Below are 27,248 nucleotides of genomic sequence, written 5' to 3'. Positions count from 1 at the left end.
CTCCCCCCTCCCCCCATTCCCCTCCGTGTTTTAAGAGCAGCAGCTCTTGACGTTGCTGGTGTTTAGTTTCGATATCATATTTCGACATAAATAACTGACAAATAAGTGTCACATCCGAACACAATCAGTTTCCGATTTGTTAGATATCTTGGTTTATTATTAATTCAGAGACAATGTCGACATTATTTAGTCGTAAGTCGACCAAGCGATGACAGAAATATTCCACCATAAGGTATTAGTGCAACAGCAACCAAACATTGACCATAGTTTTATCTTAGCTACGGGGATCGAGAAAAGAATAAACCTGCTACTGCATAAATCGTAAGAGGTGACTAAAATGGGACCCCTGCAGATTTGGTATTTGCTTTTGAAAGCGACCAAAATAAATCTGCTGCACCCATTGCAATATCTGATTTTTATATTTCATTCTACTCATGACTATTTTTTTTTATTCCCTAGCGGCTTTGTTGGTAACACCTCACTTCTGGCTTCAAAATTAAACGTTCGCCAAGGTGAGGACTGTCCCAAGGCCGGAACATACCAAAGTCCTTAAAAATGGTAGTTGCTATTTCCTACTTAACGTTCAGCATTAAAGGGAATCGCAACAACTGGTTAATCTGTTGTCAGTATAATTTGACAGGGCGGAATGCCGTGCTGGTTACCTTCGGCATGGTTTTTCAGTGAAAAACACTCTAAAATCGTCATCAGATCCGCGCTACCACACGGAGGCAAATACACCAACATACCCGTGTCTCGAGTACTAGTACACACATGCATGCATACACAACATGCACAGAGGCACGTCCTTAAATGATCACAGCTTCTGAATAACCAAAAGGACCAGGGTGATAATATTTGGCCAGAAGGACGTTGGCATGAAGAGCTTCGGAGTTAGTTCAAATGAATTACCCCTGCCCATTTTTAAGGTCACAGTGGTCAAATATGTTGAAATTTTTGAACGACTTCTTTTAAATAACAAAAACATCCAGGGGATGATATTATGTTAGTCACATGCTGGGGAGAAGGGCTACCAAGGTTGTTCAAATGAATGACCTTCGCCCATATTCAAAGTCACAGGGGTCAATTACTTTGAAATCTTTAAATGGCGTCTTCTGAATAACCAAGAATTTCATGGTGATTATATTCGGCTAATAACATGCTGGGATGTATCATTTTCAAGGTCACAGAGTTCAGATATGTTAAAAACTTTAAACGACTTTTTCTGAATAACAAAAAAGTCCTAGGATGTTGACATATGACCGGTAGCATGCTCAGATGAAGGGCAATCAAGTTTGTGTATGTTAATGACCTTTCAAGATCACAGGGGTCAAATGTGTTTAAATATTTAAAGGATTCTTTTGAATGACTCTGAGTCAAGACACTGATATTTTGCCGATAGCTTTATTTTAGTCCACTTTTAAAGTTAAAAGTGTGAGACTAATACCAGGTGTGCGATGCATGTCACTTGTTCAAAGACTACATGGTCTACACCGACTAAACTTGGATGATAGATTATTTATCTGCAATGCATCTCAATACAATTTCACTTTCATATATTCAACAGTTAGGCAATTAAATTAACACATATTATCTTATCCAAAATTCCTGTGACTTTCCTATGTATTTTGAAGTTTCTAAAGTAACCGTCAGAAAGGTTTAGTCATCCCTTGGTATTTAAGTTTTATAATACTATTAATTTATTAACACCGCACTTTGTCACTACAAACGTAGTGCAAATTAAAATAACATATTCTACCAAATGTCGTACCAGCAAAACAATTTTTTTTCTCAATAATGACGTGTTTGTCATTGTTTATCTCCAGATGCTGTCAATACTGTAAAGGAGGCACTGCCTAGCAACCGACCAGCGCATCGTAAAGGTAAGTCTCAGAACCTGTCTACAACACTTAATTTAATCAACTTTGATGAATAACTTTCATCATACCCCAATAGCGATGTCACATAATCTTGTCAGTCTGTCTGTGATTGTAATTTTTCTTGACAAGAACACCTGATCAGGTAAGCCGATTTAAAAAGAAATGCCCTATACATCATTTAGTTACGCAACTGGCTCTTACTAATTATTTTAATGTTACTGCTCATATGTCTGTCCAGAGCGTTTTTTATGGAATTCAGTACATCACATCGGCAACGAAGTTGTTAACTTGCAATTACACCCGTCAAAATTTTTGACGGGGACATTTTATGGTATATGGTTTTCGCATTATGACTTGTTTAAATATCGTTCAGTTTTGATGAAACTTGGTACATTGTGAGCATGTATCATATACGAAGACTGAGGCTGTGTGTATGATATTTAGCTCACAAGGGCTTATACTATGGCGCGTCGTCCGTCGTCTGGTCGTCAACTTTTCTTTTAAAACGCTACTTGTCCTTAACGGCCTAGTGTATTTTAACTAAATTTGGCTAGGAGTATCCTCAGTCAAAGGGGAAATTTATGTTAATCATTTAAAGTTCTTCTACTTCTGTAGAAATAGAGGGATTCGAACTAAGTTTAGTCTAAAACATTCTTCGCCAAGGGTGATTTACTTTGTATGAACGAAGGACGTGGTTCCCTTGGGGGCAGACAGGATGGGCACATTAGGGAGAAATGTTCAAAATCCTTTTCCTTCTGCATGAATGGAGGGATACGAGCCAAATTTGGTGTAAAGCATGTAAAGAAGACTAATGTTTCTTTTTGTAAATGGATGATGTGGCCCCCTGGGTGCAGAGAGGCAGGGCCCCAATAGGGGAAATGAAGGAATTAAAAGTTCTTCTACTTCTGTAGAAATAGAGGAATTCGATCCAAATGTTTTTCTAGAACATCCTTGGACAAGGGGATTAACTTTTGTTACAACGAGAGATGTGGCTTCCCTCGGGCCGAAAAAGGAGTACTGGAGGAAAATAGTTAAATCCTTCTCCTTCCGAAGAATGGAAGGATTTTATTCAAATTAGGTGAAGAGCATCCTTAGGCAAAAGGAACTAAATTTTGTAGAAATGGCAGGTATTGCCTCCCTTTTGGCTGAGGGCGGGATCCTGATGGGACAAATTTAGGGAAATTATTTAAACATCTTCTCCTTCTGTGTGAATGGAGAGATTTGAACCAATTTAGTCCAGAACATCCTCGGGCAAGAGGAATTCACATTTGTATCAACAGAGGGTTGGCTCCCCTCGGAGCTAATGGGCCAACAAGGGGTTATCTCTCTGAAAAGTAGTTATGGATATCAACAATATTTGGTTTGGATCATTCTTCGGTGGCTGAGGATTCAAAATTGTACCAATTGAACCTGGGGTCTGGCCCCTCCCCTAAGGACTTTATTTCTAAGCCTGTTGAGTCCAACCCCATAACCACATATACCATTTCTGGGCATAAAGAGATGAATTCAATCATGCAGGCGGCCGGGGTTCGATCCCCGAAGTCGTCGTATGCATGGAATATATATTTAGAGAAAGTGTTTCCCGCCTGCCCACACAACTACAACAACCCAGGTGGAGTATAAAATGGTCTGGGGTGTTGCTGCGGTATATGTGCTGTTTCATTCAAGTGAGGTGGCACTATAAATGATACCGTTGGAAGCAGGGTCCCACTATAAACAGGACACAATACATCTTCAGCACACACGCAGGCATACACACAAAGGGAGATATTAGCCAGGTGGCATAGGACTAGTAGTATGCGCCTAATTAGGCAACTCCTGCGAATTCCTCAATTTTTTTATTGATAAATGTATATGCTAAATGCATTGATTGTATAAATTGTATATATATGTACTGTAAAGCGCTTTAAAGTGGCTTAGGTTAACAATGTATGGCGCTATATCAAATGATGTATATTATTGGCCTCACAACTAGGGACTTTTCTTTGGGGGGGGGGGGGGGGGGGGATTTGGGTTTTTACATTTTATGTTAAAAATTGAATAATGTAGGAAATCAGAAAACGTTCATAACCTCTGCTTAACATTCATGTTATATCTCAAGTTTAAATACTCGGTGGGGATGACACCTAGAGGTTATGTTTTATGTTGAATGACAAACTTTAAATTTCAAGGTTTTATATTCCTACTGTGACCTCCGATTGCCGTACACAATTATAGTTAAAGGTTGTACTCTCTTGCACTTACTTTATTGAGAGTGATAACTAGTGATAACACAAATATATTTCAATCTAAATTCTTTGGACCCACTGTGTTGATAATTTGAGGATGTAAAACCTATGTGATTACGTAGCTGAATGGCGGAATGTGAACGATTTGGATTCATTTCATTTCATTTCAACAGATTTTATTGACTTTATATCTGTCAATTGGATTGGTCATCAGGCTAGGCCTATTTAAGTCCTTTCCAAACTTATTTACAAACATTATATATATTCTGTCATAACAATCCAATTAAACAGTGCAGGGGAGATAACTCCAATTTAGCTTGTGAAATGAACATTTTACAACTTTTAAACTGTTTATGTTTTAGATATTAACAATTAAATAAATCATGTATATTTATTGACAACCCATCCTACATAAAATCCAAGGGATGCAGGCGATTTGGATTCAAGGTGCCCTCTAACTGGCTTTTAACAATTAACAATTTATAACAATTATAACTCTAGCTTTCTTTAGCTGACTTAAACCATTGGGTTGGATACATATTGAAGTGTTAACTTCATTTCAAAAGACTAACTTTCATGGTTTGGGATTTAAAATAGCTACCTTGGATTCTATTTGCATGATAGGCATTATTTTCATAATATTTAAATATCTACACAATAAACATAGAAACAATTGATCAACCATGTTCAACTTGTCATTTCACTGACACCTGTTTGTAAGACTATAGACCAGGTAGACAGATCATCAGTGTCTGGCATCAATAGCATAATATGAAACAATATGGGAAATCTGTAGGTACCCTCAAGCTGATTCTTATACAAAATGTATTGTGCATAATCTGTCAGTAACATATCTACTATACTATGCTTTACCAAATGCCTTTTTTATATTACATATCCCAATCCTAAGATAGCAGCTATGATAGGTGAGTTTCGTAAAGTGTATCAGGTGTAAGGAAAAATGTAGCAAATTGTATATGTACAGTCCAAGAGTTTGTTTGGATTGCTTAACAGCTATGGCCATTTAAGGACGTGCCTCCATGTGTGTTGTGTAAGCGTGCATGCGTGTATGTGTGCAGGAGAAGAGTTATGTTAGTGTACTTGCCTCATTGTAATAGCGCGGATCTGATGCCGACTTTATAGTCACTGAAATACCATACCGAAGGCACCGTTGTATATTATAGAAGTGGCAAATTTCGAGGTGTGGCAACGCTTGCTTTTTTGGCTTTGAGTAAGTGAGTATTTATAGATTATACAGATACATATAACATTTCAAATCCATGTCAATATTGTCACACAACAATTCAACTTTAATATTATACAAAAGATAATTCAACATCATGTGATCACTATGAGAAATGTATATCCCTAGTGAGTAGTTACTGTACAGCGTATGTTACAAATGCGTGTTTATTCACCTAGTCAAGAGTACCGTCAAACTTTTGTCGCGGCGTCAGTCGGTCCATCTGTCCGTCAATTTCTTTAAAATCTCTTCTAGTCCTGAAAGGCTCAATGGAGTTTGACTAAATTAAACAGGTTCATCTATGGACAAAAATCCTATTCCTTAAGTACTTATGGAAGAATATTAACCAAATTTTGTGTCGAGCATCCTTGGGCAAAGAGGACTTAATGTTATATAGTGGAGAACGGAGGACTTTTATTCAAGGTCACAGGGGTCATATATATTTAAAATCTTCTTCCAAATAACCGGAAGGTCCAGGGTGATGGTAGTTGGCCAGAAGCATGCTGGGATGAAGGGATACCATGGGTGTTCAAATGAATAACATTCACCCATATTCAAGGTCGATTGTATTAAACAAATTTGTTAACGACTTTTTCTGAAAACCAAAACGTCTAATATGATGCTATTTGACTAGTAACATGCAGGCATGAAGGGCTATCCAGTTTGTTTAAATGAATGACTTCATCCCTATTGCAGGTCACAAAGGTCAAATATGTCAAACCTTTAATCGACTTACGTAGATAAAAAGATGGTGAGGATGATGATATTTAGTTTAAAGCATGCTGGGATGAAAGGTTTGAAAAACTTGTTCAAAATAATGACCTTGAGTTACATACAAAGTCACAGGGGTCAGATAAACAAAATGCAAAGGATTGTTATATTTGACAAGTTGCATGCTCAGATAAAGAGCTTTCATGATTGTTCATGTAAATGACCTTGACACATTTTCAAGGTCACATCTGGTCAATTGTTTATCAAAAGTCATCTTCTCAATAAACAAAAAGCTATAGTGATGACATTTGGCAATTTGCAATCTGGGATGAAGGGCTTTAAAGTTTGTTCAACATAATGTCATTCTGTGCCTTTAAAGGTCACGAGGTCAAATGTGTGTAAATCTTTTAACAGTTTTTGTTAATGAATTTGAATCAAGACACCGAATTTTTGTTACTTTTTTGTCCATTTTTAAGGTTACTATTGTGAGATTAATACCAGGTGAGCGATGCAGGCCCATTAGGGCGCTTGTTGTGTTTTCTACTTAGAGGACATGGGAGCGACAAAAAATTATCTGCTGCCCCATTGCAGCACCCTGAATCTTTGGAGTGGCCCTGGGTGTTGATAATTCAATTTAAATAATTTATCCTTAGTCGCCCAGAGTTGATTATAGGACAAAACATTTCAAATTCTTTGTTCTAATTTACATAAAATATTTACAAAAACGAGCAAATTATCCTCTCATCACCAGTTATATTTCAAGCTGATTTCAAATATTGGTTTCTGGCACTTGATCGGATAAGATACTTTCTATTTCTTTACACTTCCCATCTGGTGTATGTTAAAAAACGTGACCTGTACAATTTTCTTATGCTAGGCATGGATCTGAATATGTGCTGTTAATTTAGATTGATTACAAATCCTCGAATTGCCCGATATATTTTGAATAATTCTCAATTTCATCAGATCAGGCTTTACCAAAAGTTGTGCATATGTTCCTGTCACAGCCTTGTTATTTAATTGTTTTGGTTTTAAAGGGTTTAACGTCCTATAAGCAGTTTAGTGATTGCCTCCGCATGATCTGATGCCGTCTTTGTAGTGCTATCTCAATGAAATACCATGCTGAAGGCACCCAGCACATTACCTTTAATGCTGAACGTCAAACAGAACCCATTGTTTCCCTGGCCTGGGCAAAGGTTCGCGTTCAACATTAAAGCCAAAAATAAGGCATTGCCAAGTTAGGCGCATGGAAATAAAAACGTAGCTAGCAGTAAATAGAAAAACAAATCCCAAATGTTGCAATGGGTGCAGCCGATTTATTTTGTTCGCGTTTGTGTCCCAAATAAGAGTCCACAAAAGCAAATCCCGAAAATCCGCAGGGGGCTTGCCACATTACTCGCCTCTTACAATACTCTTTTCTCAGTCTCCGACCTACATGGGTTTGGCCGATAAGAATTCTGAGATGATCAACTTATTAGCTGAAACAGTTCAAAATATCTAAAACAAATATGTCAGTGAGGGATACAGGAATGATTGGTGTACTATTATAAGATTTAATATTTCATTGTTAGTCTAATAAAGACAGACCCACTAATGTAGTATATTTACATGTATACAATATTGTACACTATGATGAGAATGTGTACCATTTCAGTATCAATTTACATCAGCACCAGTTAAAACAGTAATTATTGTTTATTTTTTTTACAGACATAACCAAAGAAATGGTAAAACAAAACACAGTGAATAAATTCATTGTCACTCAGGGTTTCCAGGACGCTAAAGAAAAGCTCCTCGAGAACCGGGTAGTCGTTGTGAAGGGCAACACCGGAGATGGTAAGACAGCTACTGTCGTTAAGCTTCTTTATTGGATGTGTGAGGAACAACCAGGCCGACAACCCCTACAGATTCACAATATTGAAGACCTGGATTCAGTGTCTCCAAAATCACAATACATTTGTTTGATTGATGACATATTTGGAACACAATGTGCGAGAGAAAAAGATCTAGGTGAATGGGATAAAAGGGTTAAATCTGTTCTACCGATTCTTTGTGGGAATGCAAACACCGAGGCCAACTTTATCGTAATTACAGTTCGAAATGAGGTCTTTAATTACTTCAAAAATCTTATTTCAGACTCAGTTTTCACCGACTCAAATATTATAGATCTTAGCTGTGATAACTACAAGATTGCAGAAGAACAAATGCAACTCTTAAAGCTTTACACACCTACACAAAATAACTTTACATGGACAGAGACAGAAATGAAAAAGATCGTCGAATGCGCCCCGTGTATTGGATTCCCTCAATGCTGTCGGTTATTCAGAGATATTCCTGCCTTGCAGAAAGACAGAGTGAATTTTTTTCAGATGCCTTTCCAGTTTTTGGAAAATGCGCTGTCAAAGTTAAGAGAATGTACTGCCCTTTTGTTTCTCTTCCTCAATGGGGGTAACATTAAGGAAAAGGGTCTAGATCCTAATGGAGAAAAAGTCAGTAAAATATTGCTTGTGGAATCGTTTGAAGTTGATTTAATGTATGACAAAGATGACAAAAGTATGTGGTCTTACAAGAAAAAAATTGGATTTGTAAAGGATAGTTTAGAAACTTTATTAGGTTTCTTGGTGGTTAAGGAGAAACAATTGTCTGGTGATGTGTACAAATTTTACCATGACTCGATACATGCCACAGTGGCACTTCTGTATGGTAGAAAAAGTCTTATAGGTTACATAAAGTATTCTCCAAAATATTCACTGGGTAATCTAAACACTTCAAAAATGTCTTCAGACAGTATTGTCATATCACCAGAGGAATACACATATATGTATGAACGATTACTCCGAGAGTTGGAATGTATAGAGAGGTATGATGTTACTATTGGCTCTCTAGATGTATGGCATGATGGTGAGTTTCTGAATGGATTCGTCAGATGGCTGAGTGATAAAAATGTTGATAAACTTGGTGTGTTGAATAACGCATGTTCTTCTGGTGCAGAAAAATGTGCTTTACATCTTCTTTCTAGTGGTGTAAAACCTGACATGGACACTCCTTTGTTGTCATTGATTAAGAGACGTTGCTATCATGATGGAGAATATGTGGATGTACTTAAGAAAGTTGTTGTATACTTAAATGATGAGATGAAACTTGACTTGCTAAACAAAGCATGTTGCTCTGGTCCAGAAGTATGTGCTAAATATCTTCTATCTGAGGATGTAGAATGTGACAAGAACACACCATTTTTTGTAGTGAAGCACGGAAGCGTAAATGTTCTTGCAACGATTGTCAGTGATTTGAACGATAAGACAAAACTTGCCGTATTAAATGTGTTTTGTTATACTGGTTCAGAAGAATGTGTTTCAGATATCATATCTAGAGGTGTAAAACCTGACTTGGACACGGCGAGATGTGTGTGGATGGGAGGAAGTGAGAATGTGATGGATAAAATATGGGAGTATTTATACACCAAAACAGAGACATACACATCACAGTCATCACGCGATGATGGCAATGTCCTACATTTGGCGTGCCGGTCTGAAATAGAAGAGTTTGTGACAGGGATTTGTGAAAAGTATCCAAAATTGATACAAGATGGTAATGAGTCAGGACAAACCCCGCTTCATGTTGCGGCGCAGACGGGGAACTGTGGTATATTTCACATAGTGGAAAGATTTCTACTTAAATCCTTATGTAGAGATGAAGATGAACAACATAAGTGTGAGTTAGAAGAAGGTAGTGTGGTACATAGGAGTTGTGCGTGTGCTCAGTACATGAATCAGTTAGTGGACATGTTTGGGAAAACTGTGTTACATGTTAGTTGTGAGGAAGGACACATGGAGATTTGTAAATATTTGTGGAAGTCGTACCCGTCACTTACCAGAGTAGTAAATAAGATCGGTTGGACAGTGTTACATGTGAGTTGTGAGAAAGGACACCTGGAGATTTGTAAATATTTGTGCGAGTCGTACCCAGCACTAACCACAGCTGTAGATAAGAGAGGTTGGACAGTGTTACATATGAGTTGTGCGACGGGATACATGGAGATTTGTAAATATTTGTGCGAGTCGTACCCATCATTAACCACAGTTGTAAATAAGTACGAGAGAACAGTGTTACATGCGAGTTGTTTGTTTGGACACATGGAGATTTGTAAATATTTGTGCGAGTCGTACCCAGCACTAACCATAGCTGTAGATAAGAGAGGTGGGACAGTGTTACATATGAGTTGTGTGACGGGATACATGGAGATTTGTAAATATTTGTGCGAATCATACCCATCATTAATCACAGATGTAGATAAGAACGGTATGACAGTGTTGCATGCCATGGCGATTTGTAAATATTTGTGCGAGTCGTACCCAGCACTAACCACAGTTGTAGATAAGAACGGTATGGCAGTGTTGCATGCAAGTTGTGCAATGGGACACACGGAGATTTGTAAATATTTGTGCGAGTCGTACCCATCATTAACCACAGCTGTAGATAAGAACGGTGGGACAGTGTTACATGTGAGTTGTGAGAAAGGACACATGGAGATTTGTAAATATTTGTGCGAGACGTACCCAGCACTAACCACAGTTGAAGGGAAGAATGGTAAGACAGTGTTTCATGCAAGTTGTGAGATGGGACAAATGGAGATTTGTAAATCTTTGTGCGAGTCATACCCAGCACTAATCACAGCTGTAGATAAGAACGGTATGACGGTGTTACATGCGAGTTGTTTCTTTGGACACATGGAGATATGTAAATATTTGTGCGAGTCGTACCCATCATTAACCACAGCTGTAGATAAGAACGGTATGACAGTGTTGCATGCAAGTTGTGCGATGGGACACATGGAGATTTGTAAATATTTGTGAGAGTCGTACCCATCCATATGAGTTGTGCGACGGGATACATGGAGATTTGTACATATTTGTGCGAGTCGTACCCAGCACTAACCACTGCTGTAGATAAGAGAGGTGGGACAGTGTTACATGTGAGTTGTTGGTGGGGACGCAGGGACATTTGTAAATATTTGTGCGAGTCGTACCCAGCACTAACCACAGTTGAAGATAAGAACGGTATGACAGTGTTGCATGCAAGTTGTGCAATGGGGCACATGGAGATTTGTAAATATTTGTGCGAGTCGTTCCCAGCACTAACCACAGCTGTAGATAAGAGAGGTTGGACAGTGTTACATATGAGTTGTGCGACGGGATAAATGGAGATTTGTAAATATTTGTGCGAGTCGTACCTAGCACTAACCACAGTTGTAGATAAGAACGGTATGTCAGTGTTGCATGCAAGTTGTGCAATGGGACACACGGAGATTTGTAAATATTTGTGCGAGTCGTACCCAGCACTAACCACTGCTGTAGATAAGAGAGGTGGGACAGTGTTACATGTGAGTTGTTGGTGGGGACGCAGGGACATTTGTAAATATTTGTGCGAGTCGTACCCAGCACTAACCATAGCTGTAGATAAGAGAGGTGGGACAGTGTTACATGTGAGTTGTTGGTGGGGACGCAGGGACATTTGTAAATATTTGTGCGAGTCGTACCCAGCACTAACCGCAGTTGTAGATAAGAACGGTATGACAGTGTTGCATGCCATGGCGATTTGTAAATATTTGTGCGAGTCGTACCCAGCACTAACCATAGCTGTAGATAAGAGAGGTGGGACAGTGTTACATGTGAGTTGTTGGTGGGGACGCAGGGACATTTGTAAATATTTGTGCGAGTCGTACCCAGCACTAACCACTGCTGTAGATATGTACGGGAAAACTGTGTTACATTTGAGTTATGAGATAGGACACATGGATATTTGTAAATATTTATGCGAGTCATACCCAGCAATTTGGTTTGGTTTAATTAGTTAAAGATTCCAAATTTAGTCGCATCTTGCACATACGACACAGCCATTTGTAGCTTCGTAGACATAATGGTTAGGATCCAGTGCGATTTGTGCGAGTCATACCCAGCACTAATCACAGCTGTAGATAAGAACGGTATGACAGTGTTACATGCGAGTTGTTTCTTTGGACACATGGAGATTTGTAAATATTTGTGCGAGTCGTACCCAGCACTAACCACAGTTGTAGATAAGAACGGTATGACAGTGTTGCATGCAAGTTGTGCGACGGGACAAATGGAGATTTGTAAATATTTGTGCGAGTCGTACCCAGCACTAACCACAGCTGTAGATAAGAGAGGTGGGACAGTGTTACATATGAGTTGTGTGACGGGATACATGGAGATTTGTAAATATTTGTGCGAATCATACCCATCATTAATCACAGCTGTAGATAAGAACGGTATGACAGTGTTGCATGCAAGTTGTGCAATGGGACACATGGAGATTTGTAAATATTTGTGCGAGTCGTACCCAGCACTAACCACAGTTGTAGATAAGAACGGTATGACAATGTTGCATGCAAGTTGTGCGACGGGACAAATGGAGATTTGTAAATATTTGTGCGAGTCGTACCCAGCACTAACCACTGCTGTAGATAAGAGAGGTGGGACAGTGTTGCATGTAAGTTGTGAGATGGGACACATGGAGATTTGTAAATATTTGTGCGAGTCGTACCCATCATTAACCACAGCTGTAGATAAGAGAGGTGGGACAGTGTTACATGTGAGTTGTTGGTGGGGACGCAGGGACATTTGTAAATATTTGTGCGAGTCGTACCCAGCACTAACCACTGCTGTAGATATGTACGGGAAAACTGTGTTACATTTGAGTTATGAGATAGGACACATGGATATTTGTAAATATTTATGCGAGTTATACCCAGCAATTTAGTTTGGTTTAATTAGTTAAAGATTCCAAATTTAGTCGCATCTTGCACATACGACACAGCCATTTGTAGCTTCGTAGACATAATGGTTAGGATCCAGTGCGATTTGTGGCAAAGCACCGAGATGATCAAATTGTATAATTGGTTTGTAAATAAACACAAAACAACAACCTTTACCAATAAGTTCAACACCTAGACTTCCTGGACTTTTATGCATCCACGTGTGTGACATGATATACGGAGCGAACAAACGTGAGACTGTTTCAGGTTTGAATCTAAAATCGGTTGTTTTCACACCAGTGTTTACTGGGGCTCTTTTCTTCAAGGTGCGCGTCACGGGATTGGTCATATGTCGAAAACAAAGCGATACTAATAACTGTCCGGGATGAGCCCGGTAGAGACACGTGGATGTTAGTCAATTATATGATGAAAAAAAACCTATAAAACTTGGAGAGTCCCGATGTCAATTACCTGTAGTAAGGGAGGTAACTTTGCTATCTGTAATGAGTCCATGTGGTCAGAAACTTAAGAGTGTTGAGTATCCTGTATTCTGTGAATGAAACTAACAAGAACAGGAACAAATCTCTGTCCTCCTTTTTTCAGAAAAATTAATGTACATTGTTATGGGTTGAAGTAAGCTAAATTGTGATTATGAAGGTATCGGTCACAGTTTTGCGAAATGTCGATATTGCTTTTTCATTCATATTAATGTCACATCAATGTTTACATGGTATCCGATGCTGTGGTCACTAATTATTAGCCGGCTTGGTTGAAGATGACCGATACTGTTATTATACAGGCATGTGTAAAAATGTATTCATGGATCATGTTAATTGGCTGGTTGATATATGGAATGTTGCAGAGTAGTGGCTAAAGGACGAGTTGTCCCCCTTACACTAGTAAGATGGAATAACTGATTGTGCCATGTGAGAAGTTGCAATGGAAATTCAATAACACTGTACATTTCTCTAATTAATAAAATAGCATTATAGAATGCATTAAGTGATTCACAATGCTTCGTGTAGATGGTGTAGTGTTAACGATACTCTGGTTAAGATGAAATGTGCAATTATTCTGAATTATCAAATTCATCTAACTGTAAATATGTTTTTTAGTGATAATGTATGAGTGTTTATTTTGTGGACAGTTTTATGAAACCCTGTATAACTATTGTTGACTCGGTTCATCTGTTAATACGTAAAAGCAATGACATATCAAGTGTCTTGGGATGTCACCTTTACTCATGTCATCAATCATTGTCACCTGTCACCAAAACTTGTCAAACGTGGTCATACATTGTCACATGTCATTATACCTTATCACATCTCATCGCAGCTTGTCAAATATTTCTACACATTGTCACATGTCATCACACCTTGTCACATGTCATCACAACTCGTCAAATGTCATCACGCCTTGCCACCTATCACCAAACCTGGAAACATGTGGTCATACTTTGTCACATATATCCACACCTTGTCACACATGGTTATACATTGTCACATGTAATCACACCTTGTCACATGTAATCACACTTTGTCACATATTATCACACATTGTCACATGTCATCACATCTTGTCACATATCATCACACTTTGTCAGAAAGTATCACATCTTGTAACATATCACCACTCCTTATCACACGTCTTCTTACCCTGTCAAATGACATCACACCATGTCAACACATGCTGTCACACATGGTCATACATTGTCACATGTCATAATAACTTAATATGTAATATGTCATCTAACACACTTTTTCACATGTCATTGCACCTTGTAATAAGTCACATGTCATCATCCCTTTTTACATGTCATTACACCTCGTTACTTGTTCTTACATCTCGTTACATGTCATCATCCCTTTTTACATGTCATAACACCTCGTTACATGTCATTACATCTCGTTACATGTCATTACACCTCGTTACATGTCAGTACACCTCGTTACATGTCAGTACACCTCGTTACATGTCATAACACCTCGTTACATGTCAATACACTTGTCACATGTCAGTACACCTCGTTACATGTCATTACACCTCTTTACATGTCTGTACACCTCGTTACATGTCATAACACCTCGTTACATGTCATTACCCTTGTCACACGTCAGTACCCCTCGTTACATGTCAGTACACCTCTTTACATGTCTGTACACCTCGTTACATGTCATAACACCTTGTTACATGTCATTACACTTGTCACATGTCAGTACACCACGTTACATGTCAGTACACCTCGTTACATGTCATTACACCTCTTTACATGTCTGTACACCTCGTTACATGCCATAACACCTCGTTACATGTCATTACACTTGTCAACTGTCAGTACACCTCGTTACATGTCATAACACCTCGTTACATGTCATTACACTTGTGACATGTCAGTACACCTCGTTACATGTCATAACACCTCGTTACATGTCATTACCCTTGTCACACGTCAGTACCCCTCGTTACATGTCAGTACACCTCTTTACATGTCTGTACACCTCGTTACATGTCATAACCCCTCGTTACATGTCATTACACTTGTCACATGTCAGTACACCTTGTTACATGTCATAACACCTCGTAACATGTCATTACACTTGGCACATGTCAGTACACCTCGTTACATGTCAGTACAACTCGTTACATGTCATAACACCTCGTTACATGTCATTATACTTGTCACATGTCAGTACACCTCGTTACATGTCATAACACCTCGTTACATATCATTACATCTCGTTACATGTCATTACACCTCGTTACATGTCAGTACACCTCTTTACATGTCTGTACACCTCGTTACATGTCATAACACCTCGTTACACGTCATTACACTTGTCACATGTCAGTACACCTCGTTACATGTCATAACACCTCGTAACATGTCATTACACTTGTCACATGTCAGTACACCTCGTTACATGTCATCGCACATTGTCACATGTCATCACACCTTGTCACATAGCATCACACCTTGTCACATGTCATCACACCTTGTCACGTAGCATCAAACATTCTCACATGTAATCACACATTGTCAACATGTCATCACAATCTGTCATATGACATCACTCTTTGAAACATCTTTTTTTCTGTAACATGTTATCACACCTTATCAAATGTCAGTACACATTGTCACATGTCATCAAACATTGTCACATGTCATCACACATTGTCACATGTCATCACACGTCATCACACTTTGTCACATGTTACCACAGCTAGTCACTTGTCATCACATCTTGTCACATGTCATCAGACCTTGGCACCTGTCATCGCAACTTGACACATGTTGTCACACTATGGCACATATAATCACACCTTGCCATATATCATCACAATTTGTCACATACCACATCTTGTCATATATCATCACAATTTCTCACATATCACATCTTGTCACATATCATCACATTTCTCAACATGATAACAGCTTTCTGTAGGTGACATGCTTGAATCCTGATTTATCAAACTTGAATAAAATATATAGATAAGATTGAGTAAGACTGGCAGGTTGTTTTTCCCTCGACGATTTAACTCTCAGTTTCTCACAGGTTTGTCAGGTATCAAATGATATTTCATGGAAAAGTTTGGAAAACATGGATCTTTTGACACAAAGGTATCTGTCTCAGCTCCAAGTGACATTTTTTCAGAGATATGTGTCGTTTCTGATATGAGCTGATGAGACATTCTTTTGAAACCAAACACAAAATTGAAAGAGATTTTCTTCATTCATATTTTATGCATGGGGTCAGGTAGAAAAGTATACTGTCTTTCCGGAATTACAAAAAAAAAGAATTTATTTTTTCTGCCTCAGAGCGGCCCGCCAGATGATGCGCGGTGTATTCGACGCCGAGGTGTTTTCCGTATTTCGCTTTTAGTACAATAACAATTAATGGCGTGAAGTATGGGCTTTAAAATTAATTTTGACATAAACTTCCTCTAACGGAAGTTTATATTTTTAAAGTTCACTCTCCTCGCTAAAAATTGTTGATATAGAATTGGCAGATGTTATATGGCATTATGTATTACTTATTGTATATGTTGATATGTAACCATTCTGGGGATTTCTGATGATAAGTTTGCTTTATCATATACAAAATATTTGTGTATGGATATATTCTATATTTTAACAAATGTTAACATATTTATTATGTTTTGATAATAAATGTTAACATTATTATTATGTATTGACAATTAATGTTAACAAACTTATTATGTAATGACTATAACACAGATATGTGATTATATCTTATCATAATTAAATGTACTTTCCTATGCTAACGGTGTGACCAGATGACTCAGGGACATTGTGATACAGACAGTATATTGTGGAGTTATCTGGTTGTTTGGCATCGTCTTATGTACATTGTATCATTGTTATATATATTACAATGTATGTGATATTGAGTATATCATGAAATTGTTTTTGTAATAAACTTCAAAACCTTATTTCGTTTTCCATTTACATGTATCTTCGTCTTAAATAAGCTAGAGCAACAGTTATGTTTCCAGAGCGTGTTATAATAGCGCAATAGTATACAGTTATAGAATGGGTATGAGGGAAATCGCACATTTATGGTCCCCCGAGGTGAAAAACTATTTCCCGAGGTGGCGAAGCCGTCCAGGGGAATAGTTTTTCGCCAAGGGTGACCATAGAATTGCTATTTCCCGAATTACCCATTCTATAACTGTTTTATTATAACAAAACAAATTATTAAAGGCAATTTAACAAATGAATTTATTTATTCATGTCCTTTTACAATTTCAAGGAGAAAAAAAACAATTGGAAGTACTGTATGCATCGTCGTTGATGATAAGTTAATTTCTAGCATTCAAGAAGTGTTTTTATAGACTGTATCTCATAGTCACCATTGTTTCCTACCATATCTAGATCTAGTCCAATCCACTTTCTTTAAGTTCTGCATAAATCTTGTGTGTCCTAACTGGACACACGTTCACCTCCGCTGAGCTTGCTTGACCCTTCTCGTCGACGCTTCCGGCGTTCCGTTCTGTTAAATAAGTTTGAAGTGAATTTACTGCAGTCGTTATAACAGCTTTTGTATTTAAAATACGTTTAGCGTCCAAAATCTGCTGTAACTCCTCTTTACAACAACAAAACGGCCTTCATCGGTGGCCATTTTCACAGTTGGCATTTGGTTCTGAAAATGTGTCGTCACGAGCGTCATGGAGAAGGCCCCCGCCTACCAATGTTTTCATTGGTTGAAATCATATAAGCTCCGCCTACAAATATTCATGAGGGAGTAGACCTCTCTCTGGCAGGGAGTAGTCCTTTATTGCAGGGCGTAGTCCTAATTTGGGGAGGGAGTAGCTCTCAGATGGAGAGATTTAAGTGATTTAAGGGAAAAAGCAGATTTTATCGTGTTGTTTTTATATAGGGAAAACTTAGTAGAGGTATAATAATATTACATACAGTACTTTGAAGATGATGGTATTTAACAAAAATAGTTTCAGCAATCTCAGAACTTTGCAGGTCAGGCGGGCGGAGATCATATTGCTTTATGTATAACAGTATTGGATAAATGTACGACCAGGTCCAGTTCCGCTACATATGTTCAACTCATTAGGTGTGGCTTTGCTCTCATTAAGATAGTTCGGATATACAATACCACGGGACGACCTTCGAGGAGTCCGTTTATCTGTCTATTCTAGCATTCAACACAACGAGGGATAGCAACAATAAGAAATATCTTCAATTGCATTAGAGATATCGTTAAACAATTGGAGAAATTACTACTTAAGAAACATATATTGAGAAAAAAGCGAAAGCTTCAATTAAAATATATCCACAAAAAGAAACTTCTGGAAAAACAGTGAAATATTCGAATAATGACATCTCTTAACGGCATACCTGGAGAAATAGAGAGGTATTCATTCCGAATAGAAATATCTTTTTGCTGCGTGCTGTTGTGTTTACGTCGTCTGCTGTCAACATCCGGTAAATGTTGGTGACATTTGTGAGGTTATGCGATGGGAAAAAATTAATGCAATACCAAACCGTCTCGTGTCCAGGTCGTGAAACCCAGAGACGTTATATATGCCTCTGTGAAACCCAAACAAGATCTGTAACAGTGTCGGAAAATATTACGTTCTCCCCATGTCCAGTTATCAATATTTGGAGGGCATGTCTATAGCGGAAATCTCACTATAAACATCAACCATAGAAACGTCCCAGGCCTATGGTTTGGACATTGAAAGCGATTAGTTCGTCTTCATCAGTTGGCGGGAAGCAGACTTCGTACGATATGCTTACGCGCATATAGTCCGTGGTTAATTTATATTAATTAATGCAATATTGCACACTCTCAATATTTAAAGTCGTTCATCTATTTTATTTTTTCACGAAGTTGTTGCCAAAACATTAATTTTGAAAATTATTAAATTTGTAAAAAAAGAGGTAATTTTTGAATATTAATGTGTGACTTTTTACATATGGGTCATATCATTACGCCAGCCTTGTCAACAGAATATGTGTATACTATTCAAATCAGGAAATACGTATACTTCTGCCGTTTCTGACTGAGATTGTGGTAGAAACAGATCACACGACTCGTGGTTGTTGAGGATGGTATTTATTTCACTCTCGTTAGTTAATTTTCAAAAGTTACAGAAAGACACTCGCTAAAGCTTTTGAAAATTAACTTACTCGAGTGAAATAAATACCATATTCAACAACCACTCGTTGTGTAACCTCTATATCCATAGAAGTAGAGAAATCTTCTCTTTGAATAAAGATATATCTTAAAGATAAATCCTGTGAGAAATAGAGAAATCTTCAATTCAAATAGAGACATCCCTTATAGAAATATCAATGGAGAAATCTTTAATACATATATATAAATAAACTGAAGATACTCCATTGTGTAGTATCCAATATACATGAAAATGCAACAAATATCTCTAAATGAAAAAGATTAATCTTAAAATGTGATGTATATCAGATATCTTTATAACAGTTAAAAAGAAATATCCTATTTCAGTTAAAATATTTCTACTTCATATAGCGATATATGTTTCCATTAAAAATATAAATTACTTTGAAATAGAGGTATCTTAAGAAATAAAGATATTTAACCCACATCCACACACCGCCACCAATAACAGACTCAGATATTAAAATCTGAAGTGGCGAAATGAGAAAAAAGAACGATAATTTTGTCACATATCGCAATCACACCCTGTCATCACACCTTGTCACATGTCGTTACACCTTTTCACAATCATAACACATGGTCACATAACAAAACACTTTGGCACATGTCATCATACAGTTGTGGGATCGCACAACGTTACACGATGTGCGGTGTGCGCACGATGTGTGAACGGTGTATGAACGATATGTGCACGAAGTGCGAACGATACAAATTTGGAGGATCGTTGCATGCGCATATTTGTGCGGACGATCGATGCACGTTGTGTGATAACAATCGTGGTTGGTGTAAATTGAGGAATGACTTAACAATATATACGGTTTCGTGGTTAAACATGTACACTTGATTTTTTTAGTATGTTTCTTCATTGTATATTCAAGCTACATCTATAAGCTTAACTTTCTGTCTTTACTTTCTTAAATTTAAAAACGGTGTTTTCAGTTTGCCGACCTTAATCTACACATGTAAAATTACAACACAGGTAAACATAGCCACTTTGTACCTGGACGGTAATTTCCCCCCGCCCGGGGCACTTACGTAACTCGCCAAGTTGTGAAAACCAGGTGAAGGGGAGCTATAGACCAAAACGAATACAAATAACATATTTTAAACGTCCAGTTGTGTTTTCATAACGGGCATACGGTATCACATGTCAGGCAAAGGCCAGGTAAAACTCCGGTCGCTCATCGAATTGTTATTTACCTGTTCTGTTACAGAGGAGCCAAACCCATTCTTAACAGTCTAACGGTCACTGTGTACTGTGTTACACGCATTGTAAAATTGTACATAATCTTAATTATTGTGATGAGAAATTACAGTAATATATACAGTGTACATTATTGCATACGAGCCTTCCGTATTTTTTTCATTCCGTAATATTGATCAACTAAGTGTTCCAACTCCCACAGTTATGCGGAGAGAAGCGTACAACGGGGCGAACGATTGTTAAATCGCACAGTTGTGCGCACAAAGTATGGACGGTGTGCGTACGGTGTGTGAAAGATGTATAAAAATTGTACGCACGGTATTTTTGGTGCGTTGTGCGGTCACACAACTGTACCTTTGCACATGTCATTACACCTTGTCACATGTCATCACACCTTACCACTTGTCGTCTCACCGTGTCATATCTCATCACAACTTATACAATGGCATCACACCTTGTCGTATGTCTTCATACCTTGTCACATGTTATTAAACCTTGTCACACGCATTACATTTCGTCACATGTCATGACACTTTGAAACGTCATCACATGTTGTCACATGTTATCACATCTTTTCACATATATTACACTTTGTCACATGTCATAACACCTTGTCATATGTCATCACACCTTGTCACATGTCATCTTAATTTGGCATATGTCATCACACCCTTTCAGATGAAATCCTAACTTGTGTCATGTCATCAGAACTTGTTGCACGTGTCACATGTCATCACACATTGTCATTTGTCATCATACCTTGTCACATGTCATCATACCTGGTAACATCACATCTTGCCACATGCTGTAAAAACTTGTCACATGTCATCACACCGTTTAACATGTCATCACACCTTTTAACAGGTCATCACACCTTTTAACATGTCATTACACATTGTTATATGTCATTAAATCTTGACACATATGGCCACAACTTGTCACGTGCACATTTTGTTACACATGGTCACATGTTATCACACATTGTCGCATGTCATCACACCTTGTCACATGTCATCATACTTTGTCAAAGGTCATCACACCTTGTCACATGTCATCACATCGTGTCACATGTCATAAAACTTTGTCACATGTCATCGCACTTTGACACATGTCAACATTTTGTCGCATGTTATCACACTTTGTCATATTCATCACGATTTGTTGCATGTCCTCATACCTTGGCACATGTCATTACACTTTGTCAAATGTCATCGCACCATGTCACTTGTTATGACACCTTGCCACATGTCATCACACCTCTCACATGCCATCACACCATGTCATCACACCTTACCACTTGTCGTCTCACCGTGTCATATCTCACCACAACTTATACAATGGCATCACATCTTGTCGTATGTCTTCATACCTTGTCACATGTTATTAAACCTTGTCACATGTCATCACACCTTACCACTTGTCGTCTCACCGTGTCATATCTCACCACAACTTATACAATGGCATCACACCTTGTCGTATGTGTTCATACCTTGTCACATGTTATTAAACCTTGTCACACGCATTACATTTCGTCACATGTCATCACATCTTTTCACATATATTACACTTTGCCACATGTCATCACACCTAATTCACTTTGTCATGTCACCATACCTACTATGATAGATACTTTGGACTCTTTGTTCGTGAAGTAGTTGAAATGGTTACTATTTTCAAAGCACCATTTAAATTCAGATACATGTATACAGAGTAATACAAATAGCATATTCTTTTTGTTTTGTACACTATGTTCATGTACATGTGCATAAATTAATATACTGGTGTAAGCAGTTCTATCCCTATCACAGTTACTCAAATAGTCGACACTTATTCCCCAAAGCCAGAGAGTGAAAAGTTCTGTAATGTAATTTCCGTTCTTTACACTCGGACTTAAAATACTATTTCTATTTCCCGTATGGAAATACATTGTGTTACATATATACATATTTTCAATATTATTAATAGAGCACACTCACTGAGACTATGTTTCTTTCATTGTTTACATTCATAATTGTATTTGAACAATTTAACATTTATATTGGTATTAATGAACAAATACATTTTTTACATATCCACAATCATACACCTGTTCTATTCATTGTTTACATACATGCATATTTAAGTACACTTATTATTTACAAATACATACAGCATACTTATTGCGATTCTATCTCGGTCATTGTTTACATTCATACTTGACCAATGGATCATTTCATGACACATGCATATTTTATGGTAGACTTTTACAATGTTATTTACAAATATATACACAGCATACTCACAGAGATTCTGTCATTTTTCACTGTTCACATTTATTTCGTGTAGCACTCCATGACACATGCATGACAATTTAAGCATATTCATACATGTGTAAATTACTGAAGTAATATTACTTTATTCTGTGTATCTATAGCAATTTGTTTCACTTACCATATTTTGCACATAATCATGAAAACATATTGTACCCAGTTCAACTGTAACACGTAAACATGCATAACCTATACCGGTTTTGTAGTATAGATAATACAATAGGAAAGTTCTAATATCGGTAATGCATATATTCACAGTGAACATATGGCAGAAAACATGTACTTTCACAGATCCACATTGAAATCTAGCTAGAAAGAATGTGAAGCTCAGTATGAACACAAAGATAATGTACATAGTCATTAAGACGTGTTAACCGTTACTTCGATCTCGTGTTCAGGTTCTCACATCGCTTACTTATCTTTGAGCATTGTCTGTCTGTTGGGGTGTAGCCTTACTACTCTTTTTGCGTTTCCTCATGCCACTCGGTGTGAGCATGGGTAACAACGTTGTGTCGGTGGTGTCCAAAAAATGCAACACTGAGGCCGCGATTTTGCCAGCGCCGCGTTTACTTACGTGAATGGCACTGGGATCGTTCGGGTCGTAGTTGGTATTACATGGTGTCCCGTTTGATATTAACTCACTAAACACATCGATCATGTGTAACTTTTTGTTACGCTGACACATCTTCGCGATGAATGAGTTGACGAGTTTAGTGTTCTTATTCAGGGTGGTGATGTTGTTACTCTTGCCTTTACGAGGAATCACGGTACACACACCTATATCATCAACCTCCGGGAAGTCATATTGTACCTGCTGAAGCACCTCTGTGACATTGATGTAAACATCGTCTGGGTCTTGTTTGTTCTTGCTAATGTTGTTGGTTCCTAGGCAAATAACTATTTTTTACCTTTTTTACCTTTCAGAATCGATTGGGCATGCTGGATGACTTGGAATATACCTTCTAGTGTCGCTCCAGATATTGAAGCATTGACAATGTTTTCGTTCTGTATCTCGAGACATTTACAATTAGAAGCACCCAGGATCGAAAGATTTAACTGCTGGGAGGGGGTCTTCTTCATATTGAGATTCGTCACTCCCGATATCACTGTGACTCTCAACTGTCTCAGACTGACCTTTTCGTATATCGGTAGCATATTGACCATATAAATCGCTGTCTAGTTTTCCTTTACAATCTCTTTGTAAATGACCTGTTTCACCACAATAGTAACAGTTTCTGACCTCCTTACCACAGTCACGAATCAAATGGTCAGTTGAATGCCATCTGTAACATTGTTTTACGTTTGACAACGAGGTTCTGTTTGGGCATCTATATGACGGATGACTAGTGTCTCCACATCTAAAGCATTGAGTTCTGTTGTTATCTGCGAACATTCTAACTTCAAATCTGCCAAAGCTTGTTGTTAGCGGGAGGGACTGTTGGCATTTAATGAGTTGTACGTACCTTGTACCGTTTTCTATGGACGTCCCCCGTAAAACTCCGCGTTTGATACTCCCATTTACAACCTGTCCGTATTTGGAAATGTAGGAGCCCACAGCACTGTCGGACATTTCGTAGGGAATGTCTTTGATGGTTACATTCGTAATAGTCCTTTCAACTTCGAACAGTTTCACTGACTGGCCTTTCAGTTACAACCCGTCTACTAGGAGTTTGTTTTTTGTCTCACTGTCCGCTATAGACACAACACACATTTTTCAGTAATCTGGACGGATTTCACACATTGTTTCCAGTCCTTTTATGACATCTTCGTTATTGATCCCTCGCAGGAATTTATGGTTGAAGTGTAGAGACATTGGTCTCTGTAACTGGTGGGACGTAGCTAACATGTCGTACGTGTACGTGGTGAGTTGATCTCACGGTTGAGAAACAAATGCCTATCAAAGTCTCAAAAAACAAAATTGAGCCACTGTAACACAAACCAAGTCATCGGAAGTGTTGTTGATCACGTCTTAGACAATAAAACTACAAAAAAGGGCGAATATTGGACATACAGAGTCGAAAATTATTGAATATTCTGAGCCTTCAAAAAAATCCAGCCATCTCCCATCAAGGGCAGATCACTCTCTCATAGTGATGAGACATGCTATTTTGAAGTTACCGTTGCTTAGAAAATCTTACAACGCCGTTGTTAAAGAGGAGCATAGGGCAATAAAGTCAAGTTGTCATTCATGGCTTGTCAACATCTTTGTTTGTCATAGCTGGAGTTTTCACATCATAAGAAGTAGTGTTTTCAGGAATGGAAAGAAATGAATTAATTGGTGTCTTTTCCTTTAAAGCAGATATATTAAGCTTCCTTTTTACCTAATGTCGATAAAAAATCAAATAAATGTCATTTTTAAAAACCTCACTTCATTTTCTTTTAACTTCAGTTTATATATATCACAGGAGGTAGACTGACCCTCGTAGGGAAACAAATATGCCTGGAAAACGGAGAGCTTGCAATTTGTTTCTGCACATTATGAATGAGGAGGAATATCACACTATACTTCAATATGTGCAAAGAAATAATTTAATAAAGTGCAAGTCAACGCAAGAAGACGTTACTTTTGCCACAAGAATCGGTTATCAACTGCTGATGGTAAACTCCTCTTCGACGGAAAAGAAGTTCCGATAGGTAATGCACTTCAGGGAGCTGTGCTGAACAGATTCCGGAGGAACTATAGAAGCGGCTCACGAGTGATTTGGCATCAAATTCGTGCTTCAAAGGCAGACTTGCCCTTCAGAAAAGTTCATAACGTTTTAAAAAGATCGAAATATTATCAATCAACATTTCCAAACTTCACAAACAAGATGCCTCTGACACCAGTCACTTCAAATGAAAGATGGCAAACCGATCTAATAGACATGCATCGTGACGAAGTCAGACATAAGGGCAACACTTACCGATACATTATGTCAGTCATAGATACTTTCTCCCGTTTCTTGCTCCTGAGATAATTGACCATCACAAGAGGTAAGGTGATATCAATCAAACTGAAAAGAATGTTTACGGAACACGAAACTTCTGCAATTATCCAGTGTGATCAGGGAACTGAGTTTCGTGGCTGTGTTGAGACCATGCTAAAGCAGAAGGAAATATAGATAATCCGGAGCAGTCCGTACAATCCTCACTCGCAGGTTAAATGTGAGCGCTCACATAAGGACGTTCGCCGCAAAATTAGGTACAAGATGAAGAAGAAAGGTTTCAACTGGGCTCTTCAACTCAGTCACTTACAAGAAAGCATAAAAAAACACGCCAAAAGAAGTCCTTGGATTCAAGACACCTCTGGAAGAATTCACAAAGAGAAATAAAAAAAAGTACTAAAAGTACTGAAAGCTAAGGCAAAAGGTGTATATATATTAATTTTGGAATGGAGAAACAAAATAACGACGAAGTTCCCATCATATTGTACAGAAGGATTTACTGTTAATTTGTTATGAATCATAGTTTTATGTAAAAGTGTACCACTGTGAAGTAATTCTTCCTGTGAGTACAGTATATCTTTGAAGGCGAGGTTGATGATCTTGTTAAAGCATACACACTTGGTATAGAAGACCTCATAGAGAAACACGCACCTCTACAAACTAAAAGGTGATAACTGAGACCAAATGTCCCGTGGTATAATGAAAATCTCCGCGTGGAAAAACAGAAACGTAGACAAGCAGAGAAACAGTGGTGACGGACCAAATTAACCGTTCACCAACTGATTTATAGAGAGCAATGTCGGCTAGTTGGTTCACTGCTCTTTCAGTCAAAGAAGGCTTATTATTCGGAAAAAATCTAAGAATGTGGCAAGGATAAAAGACTTTTTAGACTCACCAAAAACCTAATGGGAGAGAAAGGTGAAATTATCCTACCAAGCTGTTATTCTGAAAAAGACTTAGCAAGCAAGTTCAGTGATTACTTTCTGAATAAAATCAGCTCAATCAGGAAAAATATTACCGAAGTGAACACCTCTGCTGACATTGACATCTCTGTCATGACTGCTGACATTGCATTTGATGGGGAACCATTGACAAAGCTCTCACCAACAAACCAGGACGAGTTGCGCAACATTATCATGACCTCGCAATCGAAGTCCTGTGAGCTTGATCCACTGCCTACAGACCTATTAAAGCAATGTCTTGAAGCACTGCTTCCCTTGATCACCGCAATCATGAATAAATCATTGGTTGAGTCAAAGGTTCCAATATGTTTCAAGAAGGCACATGTCAGACCATTGTTAAA

The 27,248-nt window shown here is 38.1% G+C and overlaps 1 protein-coding gene and 1 long non-coding RNA gene across 2 annotated transcripts in view; one reads left to right on the top strand and one right to left on the bottom strand.

Moving 5' to 3' along the window:
- The window catches only part of LOC110448793, a 68,356-nt gene extending 57,444 nt beyond the window's left edge, over positions 1 to 10,912 (top strand). The window contains exon 6 of the mRNA XM_021495237.1: positions 7,770 to 10,912. Coding sequence (XP_021350912.1) covers positions 7,770 to 10,912 — 3,143 coding nt within the window. The remainder of the gene's footprint in view (positions 1 to 7,769) is intronic.
- A 2,799-nt stretch (positions 10,913 to 13,711) lies between these two features.
- Positions 13,712 to 15,247, bottom strand: LOC110448790. The gene is made up of 2 exons (XR_002462774.1): positions 15,175 to 15,247; positions 13,712 to 15,115 (listed from the first exon to the last, which is right to left on the bottom strand). It is a non-coding gene; the product is annotated as an uncharacterized LOC110448790 (long non-coding RNA).
- Positions 15,248 to 27,248: the final 12,001 nt, after the last annotated feature.

The sequence above is a fragment of the Mizuhopecten yessoensis genome, unplaced genomic scaffold, assembly GCF_002113885.1.
Source record: "Mizuhopecten yessoensis strain PY_sf001 unplaced genomic scaffold, ASM211388v2 scaffold4301_2, whole genome shotgun sequence".
In the NCBI taxonomy this organism is placed as follows: domain Eukaryota; kingdom Metazoa; phylum Mollusca; class Bivalvia; order Pectinida; family Pectinidae; genus Mizuhopecten; species Mizuhopecten yessoensis.
The sequence above is the reverse complement of the archived record's forward strand: the minus strand, read 5'-3'. Positions and strand labels throughout refer to the sequence as shown.